The sequence below is a fragment of the Psittacula echo genome, assembly GCF_963264785.1.
Source record: "Psittacula echo genome assembly, chromosome: 8".
NCBI classification, from domain to species: domain Eukaryota; kingdom Metazoa; phylum Chordata; class Aves; order Psittaciformes; family Psittacidae; genus Psittacula; species Psittacula echo.
The window spans coordinates 6,549,030-6,572,332 of NC_137744.1; the positions used below are offsets into that span (position 1 = coordinate 6,549,030).

Genomic DNA, 23,303 nt, shown 5'->3' on the forward strand with positions numbered 1-23,303 from the left:
AAGCTGTGGCTGCTGCGCATGAGCAGCCCACAGATAGCTCTTCTGGCCCTTCCCCTGGCCACAGCAAATATGCTTACGTGGGGTTTTCTTTCTGTTTCATGTTTTAAGCCGGGGACATGTGGGATTTGCGCTTTTCTGACTGGAACAGAATTAGTTACCTTGCACTCTGGAGCAGATGTTGGGGTCAGAACGTTAAAAACCCCCGAACACAACAAACCAAGCACCGGGGAGATGCCACTTCAACAGCAACTTCCGTGCTGGTCACTGAGCAACGGCCCGTGCCGGTGCGCGCCCCGCTCCCGCTGCGGTACAAAGCCGCCACAGTCGGCAGCGCCCACACCTCCCCGGACCCGTCCCAGCTGCTTCCCGGACCCGCTGCTACCGCTGCGGCGAGCCCGGCCCGGCTGGAGTGAGCCCGCCCCGAGCGCTGCGGCTCCTCCCCGCGGGCGCCAGCCCCTCCTCGCTCGCTGTAGGCGCTGCCGCTAAGATGGCGGCCAAGGTGAGTGTCGCCTGGCGGACAGGAGTGCGTTACTGCTGCCATTCCCTCGGCCCGGCTCCTGCTCTGGCTCCGGCTCCGGCTCCGGCTGTGAAGCACTCACGGCCGGGAAGCAGCCGGAGGACGCCTCGCGGAGACTCCCCCGCCCCTTGTGAGCTCCACACAGGGAGCGGGTCACCCGCTGGTTGGGCCGGGCCGGGCGGCGGGGCAGCCGGGTAGGCCCACGACGTTGAGTAGTTCCATGGCGGGTCGCTCGCCCAGACCCTCGGCCGCCTTGCCCAGTCGTCCCCAGGGCCGGAGCCGTGCCGGCGGTACCCTGCGCTGCTCCAGCACGGGGGTGAGAAGGTCGTGGTTTGTCGGAGCAGGGACATCCCTGCAGCCTGTGAGCCAGGGCTCAGCGGGAGGAGCAGGGAAGTATGAGGGGTCAGGGTTGTGTTCTCCGTTGCAGAGGCAGAGATGAAGCTGGTTCAAGAGGACAGTTCAGTTGTACAGCGGGGAGTGAAAGAAGTGTTTCTCTTCTGATAGTTCTCCACCTGCTTACAGCCTTCCACTCCTTACTCAAGAGATCACATATCAACATACTTGTTTGCTGTTGGCATTGTAAAGTCGTGTTATGTATCGCTGGATGTTAAAATCATACTGTTACAAGCTAACAGGCTCACAAGTATCTTAAAATGTTTTCAGTTGTAGAGATAATGCAGTGTCTTTAAGCAGGGAGGGAATGTACCTGCGATGAACAAGGCTTTCTCTCAAATAGTTAAGACAGGTTTTCCAGTTTTCACAGTGGATTTGATAAATAGGTTGCTCTCACATGAATCTTTATATTTACTTTTGCAAAGTATTTAAAATGTGTGTGGAAAATGTGATGCAAAGAGGACAGAGGAGTGAAAATGAAGCACTTGACCTTAGTTTATTAAGAGACAAGTACCTGGAAAAAGAAACTTTGGCTTCGCTGTATGGCTGGGTCACCTTGAAGCAGTGTAGTTTGAACGATTCGATACCTCTAGTGAAGTGATGGACTTTTATGTGTGTTCTTTATTATTTACTATGAAAAATCAACAGTTTTATACTTAAAGGTTTTACTCTCCATTGGTTACCATGTGGCAAACAACGATTGAAAACGAATCCATGGAGTATCAGGAAGTGGAGTTGAAGCAGAAGGATGCTCCTGGTTTTGTTTTGAGGCTTCTTCCTACCTTTAGGGGCAAGTTTCCTTACTCGTGCTTCCAGTTCTTGAAGCAGGTATACAGGATTTGCAGTTTCAGTAGCAAGGTCTTGGAAATGAGCATAAATTAAATATCTGGGTTTATTATGCTTTAGTTTGTGTTCTGGATCTTTTGAGTCGACCATGGTGAATTCTTTGTTGCAATGCAGGTTTTTAACTCCATCGAATCTTACTTTTCATCTTTGATATGATTCTAACGCTTTGAAGTAGACTGGTTTTGAAATGCAAAGGCTTAAAGCCGAAATCATCCAGGTACATTTGGCAGTTTTATTGTTACTGTTTGGTTAGTTTTACTCTAGTTCTACTATTGAAAGGCACAGCTGCAACAGTTTTCTGCTAGAGAGCATGTAATAAGTTTCTTCAGCAAATAATTGCTGTTCAGTCTCCTCATCAGAAATAAAGCTGTGCCTCATCAAAAATAAAACTCTCTCAGTTGGTAGTGCTTTGAAACCACCATTGTGCTTTTTATGCCATGCTACAGGTGGCACGTGTTGCAGTGTGATGCAGTGTTAGAGGTGCACAGGAAATGTCTTAACTCTTGCCACTGACCAGAGCATTAAGGCAAGTGATTTTTAGTGTCTGTAATGCTGGTGATGTTTAGGTCAGTGTTTGTGTAGAACTTTTCTCCAGAAGATGCCATCTGAGCTCCTGACTTTTGGAACTGTGGATCTGTGGCCATTAGGGACTGGGTGATTTTCTTTTCTTAGCTTCATAGGGCTAGGTTTGAATCAGTTACCAACTGACCTGGAGACATTGTGCTGGCTGACCGTGGGGTTCCAGGATTTTTACAGCTTGAGCTTATTGCAGATGTTTTTCTCCATACTTCTTTCCTAGTCTTTGATATAAATGCGTGATTCTGCCATTTCGTAATTCTCAGCGACTTCTTTAGAAGGTATCATAGGTAAAATGACTTTCAGTTTCTTTAGCTAAACAATGTATGCTTTTCCTGTTTAATCCATAGTATCCTTCGAAGTAACTTGTGTAAAGTAGATTTAATAATACTGGCTAATTGAGATCTTTTTCATATACCTAGGCATTAGATAAAGAGGATAAGCAGCGCAACGCAGTGAAGCCTCTTTAGTGTAGTCAAGGTGACTTTGCTTTTGGTTCACCTTGGTTCTTTGTGATTTCAATGGGAAAGAGTGAAACCTTGGAATAATTGTGCCAGCATAAATGTTAGATAGTACGGATGTTCACTTGGATTTTTAAACATTTATGCATTTGTCTTCAGGCCCCCAAAAGCGAAGCAATTACTGTCAGTCAGGAATTGAACATCTTTCATCTTTCCCAGGATAGCTTTCTCTTTTAGCACAGTAAACTCTGTTGTGACTTTTTCAAACAAATGAATCAGATTTGTTAAATGAACAATACAACTTCTTCATGCTTTCTCACTTTTAAATTTGATTTTCCTTCTAGTATCTACTGAAAGTTGGTGTGATGTCTTGGTATCACCTTGTGCTGAAATAAGCGATTATGATACATTAATGCTCAATGAAATACATTCAACCTTTTGTCAACATGTGACTGAGTTTTTCCACAGTGCTGGTCAGCATGCATGGTATCAGCATGACTGTGGTTTCTTTTCATATGTGTAGGACTTTTCCCTATGGATTTTTGGAGGTGGTATCACCTCTGTCTTCCTTCAGGCTGTATTCCCAGGATAGTTAGGTCAACGTGGGAAAAACACAGTTCTTTGGTAACATGACTTTTGGTGTCTCGCCCTCTGCCCTGCTTCATATACAGGTGTGTTGCTGGTTTAACTTGCAAAGTGTCTGCTCTGCACCTGGGAGCATTTTTCATCCTTGTCTTCACATTTCTAGAGTTTCAAAAATCCTTCAGGTGAAAACCATCACACCAAAGTTGGTGGTGCTTCAACATGTGGCAAGTTTTTAATGTATGCTATGCCAGTGTGCTTAATGCCAGCTCCCATTGGAATCGTATGGCAGTCAGTTAAAAAATACTCATGTGAAGCTGTATTTGAGTTTTAGCTTTGTGGAATATACAGTGTTTATTTCCAAACAGTGTTCTAAGTAGACATCAAAGTCTCATGACCAAAGCTGTATCTCTGTAGTTGACATTGTAACATACATGATTGCATGTTACAATGGTAATTCTTAGATTCAGTTACTGCTGTGTATTTTCATTGGTTGCCAGCACGCAGTTATTCCAGGCAGACAATAGTTGAATCATTCTCTGAATTGCAAAGCAGATAACATTTTTTTTCTGATGCCACAGAGAAGTCCTGTAAATAAAACCTAGGTGCTTTTTGCTGAAACAAGAGTAACTCATTGACTTGGAGCGTCTGTATGTTGTATAGATTAGAACTTAATTTACATTAAGGGATGATGGAAGGATCAACATGGCTTTGAACATAAAATTCTTCCAGGTATTTTAGACACAGCTGTTGTTGTCCATGATCTCTCAGCTTTTTCTTTGCCATTGTAATTAGAGAAAATCCGTGTGTATGACAGAAGAGGTTCCTAAAGGGCATACTGATGTAAAAAGGTTTTAAAAGTCACTTGCTTAATCCTGTATTTAATCAAGCACAACACAATAGTAAAATCCAGACTTTACTGGAGGGAAATTCTAATTTCTTCATTAAGACTCCCTTTTTTCACCTGTCTGTCCCAGGTGGCAAAGCTGGCAGCTCTTTCTTCGGGTCTACCACTCACATGTCTTACTGTTTATGCAGCAACAGAGAAGGAATCAAAAAGCCATCTGGTGAAACCAGATCAGGTAAGAATCTTACTGTGTGTCAGTCTTTTAAATAATACTAGGAGAACCTACAAAACACCATCTCTTTCCATTGAATTATGTTACCTGGTATATAAAATGCATACCTAAATAATATGTGATAATAAAAATTACCTCCTAAATAACTGACCATTATAGCACAAATAAAATGAAGTGTTATACGTGAACTGTAGTGAAGTTTTATCTCATTTTCATTATTATGTTATTTCCAAGCTTAAGCCAGCAAAGGTAAAAGATGTAACACTAATCATGGTAGTGTTTTTCTGTTGTACAGTTTCTGGTAATACGTGTGTATGTCTTCCAACTATTCTTGGTCATGCTTTTTGTGAATAAAAGATTGCTTTTATCATAGTAATTCTATTTCTTAGAAGCTATACAGTACTTTCAGTTTTCAATACTGTAAGTATTGAAGTAGTCACACTTGTGGAAAAGTAAGTTTGTAAATACAAAAGAGTGCAATTCAATATAGAGCTTTTGGTTTGGGAGCGCTAAGGATTTTCAGTCCTGAAAAACACTAGTCAATGTAAATACTAATCAGTGTACAAAACTATCTCCCTGTAGTACAGTTACACTTTTCTTTCCAGCTACCAGTTTACTGTCTACCACCTCTGAAGTCAAAATACATCGAAGAACAGCCTGGTTACCTGCAGAAGCAATTCTCTTCAGTAAGACAGATAGCTGGCCACTATATTGGATGGTGCAAGGTAAGAAATTCTTGCATCCAAAGTTTCCTACAATTCCAGACAGAACCAGAGTAAAATGTTGAAAAACCAGCATGCTTCATCCTGGAGTATTTTTGCAGTTCCTTTTGTAGCATATACCTGTAATTTAGATGTAGAAATGAACCTTTCTCTCATTTTTCTCTGCTGTGCTTGTAACAGGGAACATGCGTGTTCTCCCTGTTTCCCACATCCAAAGGCAGCAAGAAAAACAGGTTCCCTCCAGCCAGTGCTAAGCTGGATCTAGGTCAGCCCACAATGTCAGATTCAGAAATGTCTCTTGGTTAACTTCTACAGCAAGAATTGTGTAGGTAAATTCTTGCTCGCAGAACTTGGTAGTGTTTAAGAGTCTGAAATTCCAGGTGCAGACCACAAAGAGCTGCTTCCAAAGCATGGGTTAAGAGACCTGATTCAGGTACTTCAGGAAAGACAGAATGAGTGCATCCCATGTCACTGTTAAAGCAGGCTCTTAATAACTAGTCATCAAAAATGCCTCACAGCCTGTTATTGAATAGTCTGGGCACAGAAGAAGATGCGATACCCATCACTGTTCTCTTAACTGCTGGTAAACAACAATTTTACGCTGGCTGCTGTTAGTATGCATTTTTATGCATGTATTTTTCTCTTACAAACAAAGTAGACTTTATTATTTGAAAAGCCAGATCAATCAAAATGCCTTCCTGTATTTTCTCTAAATTCTCATTTTCTTGATGTGAAAATTTTGCCAGTGACTGTGTAACTGAAATCATTTAGTTATAAATCTGTATCAAACTTTTCCAGGTCCTTGATCATTGTTTCCGAGATTGACTAGCAGTGACCTCTGCTGGTACAAATTCTGCACTACTCCAAACAAGTGATTTTGGTGAAATTACTCAAGATGCCATTCTTCTCATTAAACTCCTTTAAGGAGTTTTACTCAATTAAACCCCGTTAAAGAATTTTACTCAATTTATTTAGCAATCTGAGGACAGTGATACTAATAATATGGTAGGAGAAGGATTTTTTCCTGGATAAAGAAAAAGCTTGTAATTAAATAAATTGACCAATTTAAAAGGAGTTTCAACTGCAAACTAGTTGAGCACGTCTTTGTCCTAGTCAGTATTGCTTATATTTAGTGAAGGTGAGCACTGTTTTTACAAACTGAAAGACAAAGTCAGTTTTACTGGATAAGGCTCCGTAAGGAAGAGGAGAATGTATTTTATAGTTGAATTTCCTTATGTTATACAGCTGGTGTCCAAATGTTTTGCTACCCTCCAGTTTTGTTCCTGAGATGTTAATTTTGAAAGTGATTTTGCTACATTAAAGAGATTTTTTTAAAAAAAATGAAATATGGATGAAAGTGTGTATATTTATATATATATATTTAAAAATATAGATATGGTCGTCAAAAAGGGGCTAGATCTCCGCTCACCTCTGTAGAAGTTCATTGATCTGGTTTGGGTGTTTTTAGAGTTACATACTATTTCTTTGTCTCATTATGCTGAGCCACATGTATCAATCAAGTAGTTCTTTACTGAAAGCATCTACTTTTGCAAATATTTTACGTTTCCTCTGGTTTTGTTTTGTTTTATATTTTTTGGTAGGATGCTTTTCTCTTTGTTAAAAATGGAATCATGGATTCAATTCAATTTGGAAAAGGTAGGCAAGTCTCGTAGTAGGCATTTTCTATTGTCTCTTCTTGCAGCTTAGATGGTTGAAACAGCAAATTCCAGTTACAGGGAGAGGGAAAGGGTGAAAGGGGAGTGCATGGAAATGCTTTCTGCAAGCGTGGGAGAAGAAAACCTGTATTACTCTTAATTTACAATGGAGTTTCGTTTCTGTTCTCAAATGAGAAAAATGAACAATTAAATAGTACTTCTCAGTCCTTTGATTTTAGCATTGCTCTTAAAATCATAGTATCTAAGAATTGTTGAAGCTGGAACGTCTCTAGATCCTTAGGTCTCCCTGTGGAGGCACTTCTGTAGATTATCTAGTCCAGTCACCTGCTTAGAGCAAGGCCAAAGCAAGTTGGTTGTCTCTGTCCAGTCAGGTCTTGAACATCTGCAGGGGTGGAAATTCCACAACCCATCTTAGTTATAAAAATGGCTTCTTAATTGTAGCACAAGTTACAAGCAGTATTTGCATTCAAGTTCAGTATCAGAAACTCTTATTTTCAGATAAGTTATTTGCCCTAAAAACAGTATGTTGGGAGATGCCAAAATATGTGTTGTCTCATTTAATGTATACTTAGAGTGAAATGAAGGCTTGAATCTCTGCCTTCCCTATAAAGGACTTCTAAAACACAAAAGAAGTCTCTAAGGAGAAAAACTTTGCTGTTGTGTTTTGAGGACTGTGATTTTAGTTCTGTCTAAAGGGCTATAGAAGTGTGCATCTGCAAAATCAGGCATCTTCAGTCATTAAGAAAAAATCCAGCTTTGTATTGTTTTCAGTTTAAGATACTCATCATTTTGCTTCCATCTTTGTTTCTTAAGTGGGAAATAAAGGGTTAATACTGAATTGCTATGTTTTTTTTAATTGTTGTTTTTAATTCTAAGATGCTTACGTTTACCTGAAGAATCCACCACCAGACTTTCTTCCCAATGTTGGTATCATTACAATGTCAGGCTTGGCGGGCCTAGCGCTGGCAAGGAAAGGTAGGGTTTTTTGCTTGTTTTCATTGTTGGTGTGTTGAATATGTAGCATGTAATAATTTCAGTGGTCAAAAGGCTTTTCTGAAACATAGGTAAAAACCTATGTAACTGATAAATTGAAGGGACATTATCAAATGCTTTTTTTAGACGCTGGCTAAGACCTAATAGAACAGGGTTATATAGACATTTTCAATGGTGGTATCAAAAGAAATTCTAAGTAGGACGTTTGTTTTGAGTTTGCTCGTTATTGGTTTTGAGAAACTGTGTGTATGGTAGGAACCTGGAGACAAATTAACAACTAAGGTTACTACAGTGAAAACTAAGGGAATTTAGAGGGAAGATGCTAAAGAATGTTGGCATTTGGCTAACAAGTATAAGAGAATACATGTCAGAAGGCATGGTTTCAACAGTTTTGAAGCCAGAAGGGTAATTTTATTAGATACAGCTGAATGACACGGCCTTCTTACCAGTTTTCACTGTATTGGAAAATCTAGTGTGGGCTTTTTTCTCACTCTAGAAGCCAGTATTCAGAATATCAGTGTCTCCTACAAACATGACTGTACTAAACTATTATCATGCTCTGTATACTCTTCTCCAGCTGTTACGGGGATAAGTTTGATGCAAACAATGGTTAGGGGTTAAACAACTGCACTTAGTTGATGCAAGTAGTGAGCTTTACATTTCTTTGGCATCTGATTATTTGAAATATTTGGCTTTATGCAGGTTCTAGATGGAAGAAAATTGTTTATCCACTAGGACTTACTGCTTCAGGAATTTCTGTTTGTTACCCAGCTCAGTCAGTGGTATTTGCTAAGGTAAGTTTACATCTATTTTAATACTGAATTAACAGTGAATTTAGTCTTAGTATTCCCATTTCTCTTGAATTTCAAGTGTCGTGGGACTAGGAGTCAGAATTCACATGCATCTTCATTAAAACTTGTAATGCATCACAGGTATTAATTGCATAATTATAAAAAGTAGTAAAATAACTGAATTTTAAAATGCAGCATCTCAATTTTTAATGCTTATTTCTCAAATAAATGAAGATTACTTTATCCTGCTGAAATGAAAGTAAATAAAAAATAAAGCCTTGCCGAACTTGATAGATATGCAATTTGAGTTACTATAGGATAACATCTCTTGTTAGAATTTCTTGGTTTCCAGTTATTGTCATCTTGATGTTGTTTACTTGACATTGCCAAAACACTGTTGGCTGATCAGGTGTTGATTTCATTTTGGGTAGGTGAATATAGCATGTGAATGCTACCTGTGGATTTCTAACACCAATTTGAACATTATTTAGGATATGCTTGACGTAAGAGTAATATGCATTAGATCTTGCAAATAATATTAATTTTATTTAAATGGTCTGTGTATTTTAGTATTTTCAAAGCTGTTTTTAATTTACATTTTTCTAAATAGGTGGCAGGGAAAAAGTTGCTTTCTGCAAGCCATCAAACCTATGGGGCTTTGCAATCACTGTGGGCAATAAATGAAGATGGCACCAAGGTAGGCTTTCTCAGTAATGTCTGTAACTCATAAATGCAGAGGATGAAAAAAGTACATTAGAAGGTCAAGTACTGGTTGCTCATACTGTTAAGGTTACTTACTGTGTTAAGTGAGGCACCAAAACCCTTTTATAACTTCGGTGTTTAATTGATGCTATAGTCATTACAGCTTTTGCGCCAATATATACTGAGATCTCTTTTGTAGTCCTACAAAACAGATAAGATGCACAAGAGAAAACCAAGTTTCTCTTACAGCTCTTTTTTTATCTTGACAAAAATAATCCATTCTTGATTCAAGCTTTGGTTCTAAGGTGACCACTGAATTTAGGATAAAGATACAAAGAATTACAGTAGGTATAACTGGCTTAATGCTTAAACATGTCAGTGTAAATTATATATGGAATTTGGGTTAGTACAATCTGGACTTAAACATGTTTTTTCTGCAACCTGAAAGGGCTTTTCTGCAGTGAAAATATATAAACTCTTGGCAAGAGTAGTGCTTTCCTGAGTAAAATTTCAGGTTTGCACAGTGATTTGTTTCTTGTTCTCTTTTTAAAGAAGATGTAAGTTTCTCATTTATATTAACATTTAGAAGTATTTTGATTTAAATTTATGATACTCATTTGTGTACAGTCCTCACCTTATATTTTGACTGAGGAGCACAAATGGAATTAGGAGTTTTCAAAATGAGATTCAGATAAATGTCATTAAACTGAGAGTGAACCAAGAATTGATGTGGTAAAGACAGTTTCTATTAATTTTTTTCCCCTCAGTGAAGCCTGTTCCCAAAACAATATATTGTTTTTCATTACTAGGATATTACTGTGACTTACCTTTCCATTTTCTGTTGAATAAGGGAGTAAGTGTTCTGAAAAAACTGAATGCTATTCCAGTCTTGTGCAAGGCTCTAGGTTCCTCATCTGTGAATGAACAGTGCCTTCCTTGTGAAGGACTTTGAGGGGGTCAGGTAAAAGCACAGTATCAGACTGAAGTATATACTGATGACAAAGTAAATTTCCTTACATGTGAATTTGAAGTTGTATGTGAGCTGTGAGGTTCTTTCATGTGTTTTAGGTTCTCCATCTGTGTCCCTTGCTTGCAGCTGACTTTAACATTACTAGTTGAGTATCACTGTATGATGTTATATCTGAAAGTAATGTCATAAAAGATAAGCTTTCAGACTTGAAAGCTTTGTTTTGCCATAAAGTATTAAGCATATACCCATGTGACTTTTTCTTAAGTGCTTTTTGGTTCACAGGTGCAGCAAGAGGCAATATCAGTTACTCAGGAAGATAAAAAAAAGAAAGAAATTTCTAGTACAAACCCTGAGTCTGCTATTGAGTCAAGATCATTTAACAGAACAGAATCTTCTCCAGTAGAGTCTTGGAGTAACGAAGATCCAGTGCCTTCATCAGGTGAATTTAAACATTTCAAGTGTAATCTCAGAGCAACTTGCAAATCCAATTACTTCATTTTGTAGTTACCCTTGCTTTATAATAGATCAGACTGTTATAGCATATTATTCTTGAAAATATATTGTAGGTGTTATTTAATATATACTTCAGAGCCTTTGGGGGGGTGATAATTTTCTCCCTGTGGACCCTGTCACACTGTCAGAATTCTTATATATTTGTTGTTCTCTCTTGATAATGTTTTTTTCATTCCATATGGTGTGGACCATATCCCATATTGCTAGTTAATGAGATGATGTCAAGTACTTCCCTTAAATACCTACTTTAAATTATCTTTCTGTTATCAGACTACCATAAGTATAACTTACAGGATTACTGCTGGACTTCTGTGAGAACAGCTAATTTGAGTTACTGTTCACTTCTCCATATGGCTTCTATATCTTCAGATACTGGTAGAAGAGGAATGTGTAATTGCCAAATGAGGCACCGGATTTTATTTGCTAGGTTTTTTGCAGTGGTGTTCTTTGTGCAGCTTAAGTGGTTGAGATAATTGACTAGATGATGTAAAAGCATATTTAACATATGACTATTTTGATAGGCCACTTGCTAAGAGAAATAGTGCAATTACCTATTAAAGGAGAACTAAATCAATTTTAAAATAGTTACCTTTTGTAGGGGCAGTTTCTGACTTTTACCTGTTGCTGAAACTTGCTTCCTTCTTTTTACTGTGTTCTTTACCAGAGCATTCTTTTTTTAAGCAGAAAATATTTGAATGGGAGTGTTATTCCCTTTATTTTCACTATAATGTACATTCACATCTTTCTTTGCTTTGCATCTGTATTTTTCCTGATTTAGTTATGGAATGCTTTGATCTATTTTTACATTGACTTCAGGCCGGACTGTCTTCGATGGTTTAATGTGTAGAGATAGCCTCTGTCTTTGCTCTCGTGGCATTAGTTCTTGTCCCTAATACAGCCAAAAATGCGCATGTCCTAAATTAATTAGTGTTGTCAGAGATGTTTATTTTCACTAGTCCAAACAGGGCAGAGCTTTCAGGAAAGCACAGCACCCTTGGTTAAACCAGCTGATGTAGCTGGAAGAAAAGCAGGCTACTAGTAGGAGACACAGTCCTAGATAACCTGCCTTTATATTCTCTGAGACCTTCTGGAATTACAGTATCACTAAATATGTCAGTCTTTGTGCATTGTCATTCAGGGTGAGTGTGAGGGTTCAGTGCTTTAGTAAACAGTTCATTGGGTTTGGAAGTCATGAAGTGAAACTAGGTAAGAGTTTGTCTTAATTTGGAATTCTTGCCATCTGACAGCAGCTTCAGGGAAGATACTGGTGTGGTTGGTTTTGAGAGACAGATCTGTTCCTGTGATCAACAGGAGAAGACTAGAGATTTTTTTCCCATGTCCCAAACTTTCCCTTCTTTTTTACATGTATAGGGCAAAGCATCAGTATTTCTTCTCTCATTCTGCTGTGTTCAAGAAGTAGCATTAAGGTATAGAGAGCAGAAGGAAGAGCTGCTCCCCATCCAGTGCTGTATGCTAATAATTAGAACATACCTTCATCATCGTGAATTGCTTACACAGTTTTAACTAGAATGTACCTATTTTGATCTTTTGTTTGCTAATACAGTAGTTCTCAAAATGTGCCAATATATTGGGTTTTTTCTACAGCTCAAATATATATTTTAATTAGATTCCTTTAATATCTCTAACAGGAACAGTGAAGACATCAAAATTTAAGCCTGATCCAAAACTTACGGACCATGGTCAATCCAGCCCAGAGGATGTGGATATGTACAGTACTAGAAGCTAAGACAAATATGCTTACAAATCTCTGCAAAGTGTTACAGATAGGGAGAGGGAAAGAAGGGAAGGAATATTCCTTATGATACGTACTCTGTGATGTATAGTTTCATCAGGTATTTTCTTATATCCCAGTTTGTATTGTTCACTTACATGGTTCTATTTAGTGAATGTTTTGTTTCTCACTACCTATAAGTGGCGAGAGTTCACTTATTGTCAGTTTTTTTAGTGAGACACTGAGAAAGTGACCTTTGCAGTGTCTTCTCACAATGAGGTTTCTCTGTGCCAAGCTTGTTAATAAATGTCGCTTCAGAAAGGACATTTGAAAATATAAACATACGTCTGTAGTTGGGCTCAGATGTTCATTGATCTGAAAGAAGAATGTGATGGATGGGGTTTGCAGAAGTTTCGTTGTCTTTTTCTTCTTTCAGCTCTGGAATGAAGGGCACGAGATTAGCCCTAAAAAGTCAGTTGTTAACATCATCCCAATAGCATTATCTTCAATGCTTGTATAAATAAGCCACTTTTTTTTTGGTTTTCATTTTGAAGTCATTTGTTGTCTGCCTCTTTCACAAAGGTGAACGGAAACAGCATCTTGTCCTGCATGCTGCTTTTGCATTTAAATGTTACTTAAGTTTGGAAGAACACACAACTAATCTCTAAAACATCGTTTATAGTCTGCATTAGTTTTCATCTACTTCATCTACTTCTTATACATTGAAGAACTGTATGCAAGTTTCTTAATCCACGAAGCTGATACTGCTTGAATTTATATAGAATGTATTAGTAGTGTTCAGGAAGTTGGAAACCATCTGTAGTTTTGAGGCTTAAAGTACTCACAAATATTAAAAATGCAGAATTAATAGACAGCCAGTTCTTTCTTCCCGAAAGTTTGTAGGCAGTGCCCATTGATCTTGGTAGGGTTTCTGTAAAATTCTGTGGTATTGCACAAGAATGAAATTAGACATTAAATTTCCTAGGATTAAACTTTCCAGTGCTGCTTTTATCATTGTGTATAGCACTCTAGTGCTGTTTGATCTCCATTTCTCTAAAAAAACCCAAAACAACTCATACAAAGGTTGGAACAGATCTGCTGGCCTTCCTGGAACAGATCTGCTGGCCTTCCTGGAACAAAGTGCAACTCACACTGATGATCACCCTGCTGCCTAGAGGTAATCTAACCTGTACCACTGTGGCACTTCCCTAACATATAAACTACAAAAGGACACTGTGCTTGTACTTTGTCCTTCGATCTACTGAATTCCTTTCAGTTAATGAAAATAATGTGCTTTGTTGTAAAGTTGAGGGGAAAGCAAGAACAAACTTAGACAAACACATAGTTTGGTTGGATGATGAATGGGATATGAAGGGGTATTTGCTCATGTTCTCCATAAGAAGAGATTTCACAACGTGATTCCTTCTTCTGAGGCTAATGTAAAGGCAAATGACTAGTGAAATACAGGCAAGCAGCATTCCTAGTGTCATTGAGGGACTAGCAGAACTTGTGAGGAGATGCACAGTGTGTTGTCCACAAAGCACACATGATGAATGAGCGAAAGAATAAGTAAGGCTTTTAGGATGCTTCAGAAACAGAGGAGTATTGATATTTTGGAATCCAAATTTCAGGCAAAGTGTTGGACTTTGTTACAGAGTCTAAAGTAAGGTGAAGTCAGTAAATGTGAGGTTTAAAGAAGAAAAATTCTATTAGTGAAACTTGCTTAGGACAACTGACTTAAAAGTTAATGTGTTTTGTTTCTTTAATTGTCTCTTAAGGTCCAGGAGACTCAGAATTCAGGCAGCAATCAGAGGATATCAGTCTTTACAGAGCTCCTGAACAAGACACATTTAGTGTTCCATCACAGAGAGAGGAGTAGAAAAATAAGTATGTGGGCTTCATATATCATTTCCAGGGAAGCAGATGAAGATGTAAGGCAGGAAGTGAAAATGGGTAAGAAATTACTACTTACAAGTGCAAGACTGGATGACAGAAATTGCATTATCTGTCTACCTTTTGATCAGATTCTGGATTAAAAAAACATAATGCAAAAACCATCTGCTCTACTCCTAGATTCTGTTTAAATTCTAACTTACGTCCTTTGAGTCAACAAGAAAGGTAAGATGATGCAGGTTTGAGTGGGTTTAGTAGGGTTTTACTGTGGTGATGTTTTTTTAGTACATAGTGGGGAACTGCACACAAGAATTAGTCTCCTGGGAGCAGGGAGAGAAGGTTCCTTGGATAGCTGTTAAGGAACAAGTATGTCTGCCCTTTCCAGGCAAGAGTAGGCCTTAAAAGAATCTCTACCTGCAGTGCCAAAAGCTAGTCTGGTCCTTCCCATACTTGTAAGGTCATTACTACTCAGATCTCATGATACACATGAAAGTGTCTGGTCTGCAAAAGGTACGTTGGACTCTGTGCTGGTTAGACAGTCAGGAATTAGATGTTCTGTGCAAGCAGTTTGTATTGCAACCCCTGGTCTTAGAAAAAAGTTGTGCTATAAATGGACATAATAAACAAAGCTATCCTTAGGCTGTATTTTGGTCTGAAATTACTCCTTAGGGTAAAACTCTAATAGAACTATACCTTAGAGTTGTTATTCAGAAGTCTTAAATGCATTTTCTGGGACATAACTTAAAATTAGTGCTCCTACCCACCTTGATGGGTGAACAGTATGAGGAATACACTTCTGATAAAATGGTATCCCTGTGCTGTGTCATATCTTCTTGGATGAGTGTGCGAGCACAGGTTTATTCCAGTACAGTGTTTGCCTGCTACTATCACTTCTTCATTAATTTTTTTCATCAGATGACATTTCTCTTTTTCAGGTCTTTTCCTACAAGACAAGGGTATGTTTTTGTTTGTTTTCTGTCAGCAGTTTTTGTTTAATATCCCCACACAGTTGAAACACTGGGAATAAAATTAGTGCCTTAGGTGCTGGCACTGAAACAGCTACAGCTGGAGATGACTCTTCCCCTATCTGCAGCCAAAGAAAAAGGGACAAAGTATGAGAAGTTTTGTATCCTGTCTGGATGTGTTCTCTGCTCTTCAGAAATACCATGGTTGATCTCTCAGCTGGTATTTCTGCCCTGGAGCATAGCTTTTATCAGTAGTGGGAAGGAAATTTTTAGTAAAGCCTGGAATATGCAATGGTGCCTTGCTAACATCACTTCTGTTGGAGTCAGCATTGTCTTGTCTACCCATGTGAGATACTTGATGAGAGAAATTTCTAGAGGTACCAAAAAAAGATGCGGGTTATTGTAGAGAGGCTTGGAATGTATTTGCTGAAATGAAGGCAGCCCAAATCAGTTTACTAATCTGCTCTTGTGCAAATAGTGGAATAGTGACTGTGAATCTTTATTCCTTGGCTGCCAGTTCCTGAAGTGTTTCTGTGTAAAAAGGTGCCTGCTCTCTTCAGTTCAAACATCTGAACCTCTACATGTTGTATAATACTCTACAGATGGCTTGGTCCTGATAACTATAAGGAGCTGTAGCCATATCTGTCTATCAGTAATTTATAGTAAAGGTGCTATGCAATGGCTTTAAAAAAGCAAATCTCCATTATGCCATGCTTGTGAGTCTTCATATTAAATGTGTGCCTGACTTGATCTCAGGATTCCAGCCCTGGTACACAAACCTGTTAAACAATGAAAACCTAATGTGGGTATGCAGGGAGTTGCAGTGCAAGACATGGTTTTATTAATTTATACTGAAGCACTGAAATGCCTCTCAAATGTGTCATGAATGGTCACTTACAGTTTCTTTCATGATGCAGTAATACAGTAATATAATACAAGTAAGAATATATACTGCAATTTTTATACATTTGTAAAAAGTTCAAGGTCCTAACGGGATCACATTTTATAATATAGAAAGTGTTAATTTAAGGCATGTTTTTTACTTACGATTGTATTGGATATACAGAGATCTGGAACTTGTTGATATTTTTTATTTGCATTAAAATGATTGTTATCCTTTATTTTGTCATATTGCTGTGAAGCACCTGCAAATAAAGGGTGATGTGATACTTCTTAAAGGTTAAGCTTAACTTTTGTATGTTGTCTTCTCTGTAGGGAAGATTGTCAATGCCTTTTCTCTAAAGTACGTGTTAAGAGTTAATTTGGTAAACGTGACTGCATCACACCTGTTTCACTTATGTTGAGGGGCAAAAACTTCACCTCTGAGGTACTGAAACATACATTCCTGGTGAAATCACTGCGGTAACATACAGCACATGTAAAATCCGGAATGTTGAGCATTAATGTGTCTTAAATTTTGAGGAGTGCTTCCATTTTCTTTTCGTGGTGATTTCTTCCTAAGGATGCTGTAGCTCAGAGCTTGGGAAGGAAGGCTTTCATCTGTACTGGAGGAACGACAGAAGCAGATAGCAAATACATTTCTCTCAGTACAACTCCATGGTAATCTTGCAGGTGAAGTAATTTGCCAATCCAGGGGTCATAAATAATGTAATACGTGATGTGACCTAGAGTGTAACTACTTAAAAGAAGAAAAAATGTGTGAATAAGTAATGTGGCTATTTTGATGGCAGATCATAGTTACGAGTATTGAATAACTTAAGAAATACTGTAAAGATATTTTAATGTATCTGTGTCGTTACCTTGTGAAAGTTCAGAGTATCTCTGAATACACTGAAATACAGAAAGTGGGGTCCAAAAAGCCTGTACTTTATAAAAAGGAACACGAGAATGCACAAGGTTGTAGTTTTTATTTTAAGTTGCAGAGATTCTAAGAAGCAAAGCTCAGATACGTGCTGATGGTGAGCTGCTGTCAAGAAAGACCTTCACTGAACCATTCCGGAAGTTATGGTATTATTTATATTATCATATATTGATGTGCTCTTCACTTCAGAGCAAGCATACAAATCAAACTGAAATGCTGAGGAGGACGAGATCTAAAAGCTGGGAAATCTTGTTACACTTTTCATTTGAAGAAACTTCTTTGCATTTCAAAGTCTACTGGCTTGGATCTATTTTGTGTTGCAAAAAATGAGTATATCGATACATACTAACACATTATAGAAGAAGAGAAAGGAAAGGGAAGTGGAAATTTCATCACTGGCTCAGAAGTGATGAAAGGGACATGCATTTGGGAGTTCTGAGTTTACTGCAGGGCAGAGTTGGACCACAGTCAATCAAGGTGCAATCAGTTCTTTGTCGTTTTCATTTATGGGGTGGAGGAGATTGCTTTTACTCAGTGAAAAGAAAGTCCTTGTGTTTCCCTTGCTGTGATCAGCTAATAGATCTAAATTGAGGCTACTGTGGGTTTAAGTGTTGGTAACTTTTTTTGTGCTTTCTTTGTAGTTGTCCTAATATCAATATTTGAGAAATAAGTGCCTTGCTTTCTGTTTGTGCCTCCCTCTGAACCTTGGCTACACAATGGTAGTAGAAAGTGTTCTCCAAAGCTGTCTCGAAGCAAATCTGAAATTAGTTAAAGTTAATGAGCAGTTGACTGGCTTCCACCATTAATTTTGGTCAGTAACTTTGCTTTAGTTATAGCTCTTTATTGGAGGAAATAAAATGAATCTAGGGGTAGTCTACCCAGACTGCAGTTGTGGAATGCAAAACTTTCCATTTGATTGTGCTGTGTTCCAGAAACCAAGACAATAAGAGACAGAACCAGGTACACTGTGAAATGTAAAGGTAATTTCTATTTCTGCCTAATGGCATTTGGTTTATTTGTTGTTACCTAAATAGACACTAAAAGAAGAAACCTCCTGATGGTCTCTGCAGCCCATTGTGAGGCCTGGTCCAAACCTGTTGCATTCAGTAAAATGCCAACAATGTCACAGAAAGGCAATTTCTGCATCCCTGTCCAGTGTCATCCATCCAGTGTCAAAGCCCCAGGTAAAGGTGTTTGTTTATCACACAACCTGAAGCTGCACTCGGCAACTCTGAGCTGGAACCAGAGAGGAAATTCCCTGTCAGCTGGAAGAGCAAAGTGTGTGTGTGAACACGTTACACCTGACGAAGGATCACGCCTCTTCTTTTACTGAGGTATATATTAATTCCTCTGTTCTTTGTGAGTGTGATTCTGGGATCTATTGTAAAGAACTGTTCTGACAGGGCTGAGGATCAGTCATTTGTGGGTGGTTTGAACAGTATAAATGACAACAAAATACTTCAGCAGTAGCTGGGATAGATGCTCACTTTGGAAATTGTGAACAGGGAAGGTTCTAGTAAGCCTTTAAAACGTGATCTAGGGAAGGCAGTATCTTGGGAAAAGACATCACATTCCTGTTCATGATGTCTTTCTTCCTGTTGTTCTTTGAGACAATTTCAAGACAGTCCTGAGGTGTTGCTGGACAAATTTCAAAGCAGCTCATGGTGCAAACATCAAACCCAGGCTTGGAAGAAAATGCTGCAGCAAAGAATCAGAAACTTCCAGGCAGAGGTATAAACCTCTGGGATGTAACTTGAGGTATTGACTTTCTCATTCCCCTCTTTTACCCAAAACTCATCTCCCCATTTTATGCAATCAGATTTTTACTTTCTATCCCTTCTCTATATCTCTTTATATATGGGTATATACTGTTTAAGGTACTCTTAAAATTAAACTTGGGGGTTTTAAATTTTTTTCCTATCGAATGTTTTTATTTTAAAAAAATCTATATCTGAAAGAGAACTACAGCTTCCACTTGTGCTGCATTTGGATACTACAAATGAAACAGCGCTGAGTTGAGTCACTAGCAACATCCTAGTGAGAATTATCATTAAGTTGTAAGTAGTAGTCTTGGTATAGACTCCTATATCAACACTATGATTTGAAATAGTTATTTCTCCTAGCTATTAACGGATGTTCTGGCAATAATGAGGAGGAATATGTGTGATACTTCATGCCAAACTGTGGGGGAAGTTTAAGTAAAATGATATTGGAAGTCAGGAAATCGAAAGAAAATCAAACAGTTCACAACCATGTTTTGTAATGAAACAGGTGGAAGGAACAAGTGTTGGCAATGTTCTACATGCTGCAGCTGTGATCAGAGCAGCAGTAATTATTGCAGCAAAACCTCATTTTTTCTAGGAGCAAAAACATCTAAAGAGCAGCCTGATAATAACCTTTAATCATAATTTTTATACTCTTGATCCAGGTCTTTGATGTGTCTTTTAAACCAGTGTATATTCAAGGAATTTCATCTTCAAATACATTTGAAGTTTATCTTTAAAAGGTGACATAACCCTAAAATGAGACCAGATAAATACTTGTAACAGATACTTCTGTGTGCTGAAGCTTCTGTTGTTAAAGGAATACTTCATGTATGTATTCGAAAATTCAGAAATAGCAAGATTGATGAGGCATTTTTATGGAACTACCCCACTGTCATAAAAGAAAATATGCTGGAGAAGTTATCAGGAAGTATGTGTTCCAAGTTAATTAGTAATTCTTTATAGAGGAGGATGCTGTAAAACAAGCTCAAAATCCATGATCCCTATCTTGCTACAGTAAGGAGAAAGGAGAAGTTTACAGAAAGGAGAGTGCATTCTTCTGCTAGCAAAAATTGGAAGAAACTTTGCGACAGTCAGCTTCAGGATGTGTGTTCTGAAAGTCTTGCTGTTCATCCTGTTTGTGGCCAGCGATGCACTGAGTGAAGATGCTTTAGAACGTAAGGCATGGCTGCTTTTTCGCTTTAGAACTTGTCAGAATAGGGACGTGTCTGTCAAATTCTGGGCTTACCTCTGGTAGTGCTGCTGTGGCATCGCAATCCCAACGGTATTGCCTCTGAGGAAATTCTCCTTATGGCTTAGGTGGAATTTATTTTAAATACTGGGAAGACAGTGAAAATATTAAGATCTCTGTGTGACAACTGCTTGCCTGTGTAAGAAGTGTTTCATAGTTCTTGGGTTCTCTATTGCCAAGGAGCATGAGGATATTTTACAGACACAGCTATGCAAGGCGAAAATGCTTTTGCCTTGGCCAGAGGGGAGGAAGGGAGTTTCCATCTTTTTTTGAAATAAAGACTGCTCATAGGATAGTTCCTCTACCTAATAATGCATTAGTCATGAGTTTGTTAATCCATCTGCTGCTGGTGGAAAATCCCTCTTACAATAGCAAACCAGTGATATTAATGATGCTCTGATACCGACTTTCTTCCTGTCAGTTGCCAGGTAGGCTCAGAAGGATCTGCTCAGAGATCTCTTCCAGTTCTAACTTTCTGGCTTCATTCTAAATGTGCATCTTATCATAAAAAGTTACACAAAATTTTATTCAGCTGTATTGCGGTTTTTCAAGTATCATAATGGTGCTTGGCCTTACAATGTACAGTCACAGTTTTGGTTTTTCTTCTCGGCATCTCCAGTGGTGTCTTGCAGTTGCTTGTTTGGTCACGCATTATAGGTAGAGATGTCAGGTTTATCTCCATAAGTCATAGACTTCAGTGGCTTTGCACCAGAACCTCTGTGTCAGCTCATAGCTTGCTGGTATGGATGATGAGTACAGCATTGTCCTGGTTTCAGCTGGGATAGAGTTAATTTTCTTCCTAGTTACATGGTACAGTGCTGTGTTCTGGCTTTAGTCTGAGAATGGTGCTAATAACACACCCATGTTTTAGTTGCAGCTAAATCGTGTTTATACCAAGTCAAGGACTTTTCAGCTTCTCATGCCCTGCCAGTAAGGAGGCTGGGGGGGAAGGAGAGCTGGGACAGCTGACCCAAACTGGGCAGAGGGATATTGCAGACCGTATGGTATACTGAGCATATAAACTGGGGGAAAGCTGGCTGGGAGCTGCTGCTCGGGAACTAGCTGGGCATCAGTTGGCAGGTGGTGAGCAACTGCACTATGTATCACTTGTTTGGTATATTCTGATTATTTTATCATTGATATTATCATTACTATTTCCCTTCCTTTCCTGTCCTATTAAACTGTCTTTATCTCAACCCATGAATTTTCCTTTTTTTCCCAATTCTCTCCCCCATCCCACTGGGCTGGGGGGAGCGAGCAAGAAGCTCTGTGGTGTTCAGCTGCCTGCTGGGTTAAATCACAACAAGCATTCAGTCTGAATCCCACACCGGAAAGAAACAGGTAGGAGAGAATGTAGTGCTTGATTGTCAAACATGGTGACTTTTGATATCTTTATTAGCTTGCTGATGAGGAAGCTATATTTAGACAGCCCTGTGCCTGTGAAGTACTGTTAGCACTTAACTTCTGGAACATGATTTACAGCCCACAATGTTTACACAGCAAAAGAGATGGAGCAGAACTGACAGTAACACAAAACAAATCCTTTTGTAGACCAAAATAAGGAAGAATCCCAATGCAAAACACAGAAAAAGGTTTTAATTTGGATTATAATTAATTAGAAGGTTTGAGTCTCAAGTGGGTTTCATGAGTTTTAGCCTTTGCCAACAACAATCCAGAGATGATACGTAATGGAATTCAGATACAACCATACTTAAATGATGCGATGACAATCCTAATAACATAAGCCATACAGTTTACTGGCTAACTGGAAGATGGGTACAAGTCAGAGTAAAGTAACTTCAGCTACACCATTTCTCAAATAATTTCAAGACTTTGAAGGGGCAAGTCACTGGAAAGCAAGAGTTAACATCCAAATAGCCACAGTTCATCCTACGAATTAAATTTCGGAGGTAATTAAGCCCACTAAAACAGTATGTTATGGTGTAATTGCAATAACTAAATATTGGGTTTGTTTTAATTTACAGCCAACTGCGCTGGAGTTAAGGACTTTGGGGACTGCCTGGGTAATACAGACAACTTCTGTCCTAGCAATATTTCTTGCCAATGTAAAAATGAAAAACCTTTCTGCAGGTAGGGTGGTGGTGGTTTCTTTGTTTAAATATATATTATGTAAATGCAGCTCTCAAATATAGTCTTAATGATGACTTTGCAATGCTGTGATTCATGAAAGTAGATGTTGGTCATCATTCATGATCTGTATAAGCTCATACGAAGCATCAAATCTGGGCTCTGAGTGCAGCATTTTCTTTTTAGAGTATGTGTAAGCCATGTAATTTATTAGGTAGGTAGTCACTGTAATGCTCAATTTTCACATGCTCACTGTTGTCTTGGATATTTTACCTTAGAACTGAGTTATGCTGGGTAATGGCAACTTTTTCTGCAGGTTGACCAGAATTTCTTAACCCTCCAGGTATCTTAATCCTAATCTTCATTATGTAGTGGGTTTTTTTCCTTGTTTTAAAACAATCTAGTCATCTGAGCAGAGAATCTTGTTCCTAGATCCAGCATATTTCTCTTTTACATATAGCTTGACCCCTAGACTTGACAGGAAACTACCAAGAAAATTATGAAGCCCATATGATTTACCTGATGGATTCAAGGCACTACTTTCTCTCTGATGCAGTCTGTTTATGAATGTGCAGCTAACCTCCAGTTGTAGCCAACACAGTATGCTGTCTAAACGTTAGTGCAACTCCAAAGAAATAGAAAGCTACGTTCTTGAAACTATAATTATGTGTTCTAATCATATCCAGATCCATACAAATACTGCCTGTGAACAGAAGAATTTTCTGTAGTGGGAGATCAAGGTTAAACTTTCAGGTTCCCCAAATCCAGACGGTTTGCACTAACAAATGTTGCAAAATGCTTATCAAAAGAACCTTCCCATCATGAGAATTGCTGGGACAAGAACAGAATGTGTTCTAGTGATGTCCTTTGTATTAGCAGAGGAAGTGATGCTTTGGGAGAGGAAAAAAGAAGCCCTGAATTAATGAAAAGAACTTGGCTTTTGAAAAAGCACCATTCTTATCCCATT

General features: G+C 38.6%; 1 protein-coding gene across 19 annotated transcripts in view; it reads left to right on the forward strand.

Annotated features, from left to right (window-relative positions):
- Nucleotides 1-459: 459 nt before the first annotated feature.
- The window catches only part of APOOL (apolipoprotein O like), a 38,594-nt gene continuing 15,750 nt past the window's right edge, over nt 460-23,303 (forward strand). For 4 of the 19 annotated variants that reach the window (XR_013957525.1, XR_013957526.1, XR_013957527.1 and 1 more), the window contains exons 1-11: nt 466-499; nt 4,353-4,457; nt 5,060-5,179; nt 6,778-6,832; nt 7,729-7,827; nt 8,548-8,639; nt 9,247-9,333; nt 10,591-10,747; nt 12,471-18,567; nt 18,844-21,589; nt 22,234-22,339. Coding sequence is in view for 1 of the 19 variants with exons in the window: in XM_080624704.1 (XP_080480830.1) it covers nt 488-499; nt 4,353-4,457; nt 5,060-5,179; nt 6,778-6,832; nt 7,729-7,827; nt 8,548-8,639; nt 9,247-9,333; nt 10,591-10,747; nt 12,471-12,568 (825 nt within the window). In the remaining 18 variants the exon portion in view is untranslated. Of the gene's footprint in view, nt 500-4,352; nt 4,458-5,059; nt 5,180-6,777; nt 6,833-7,728; nt 7,828-8,547; nt 8,640-9,246; nt 9,334-10,590; nt 10,748-12,470; nt 18,817-18,843; nt 21,590-22,233; nt 22,340-23,303 lie in introns of those variants that run through there. The other 15 variants (XR_013957536.1, XR_013957538.1, XR_013957529.1 and 12 more) reach the window with 15 other exon arrangements.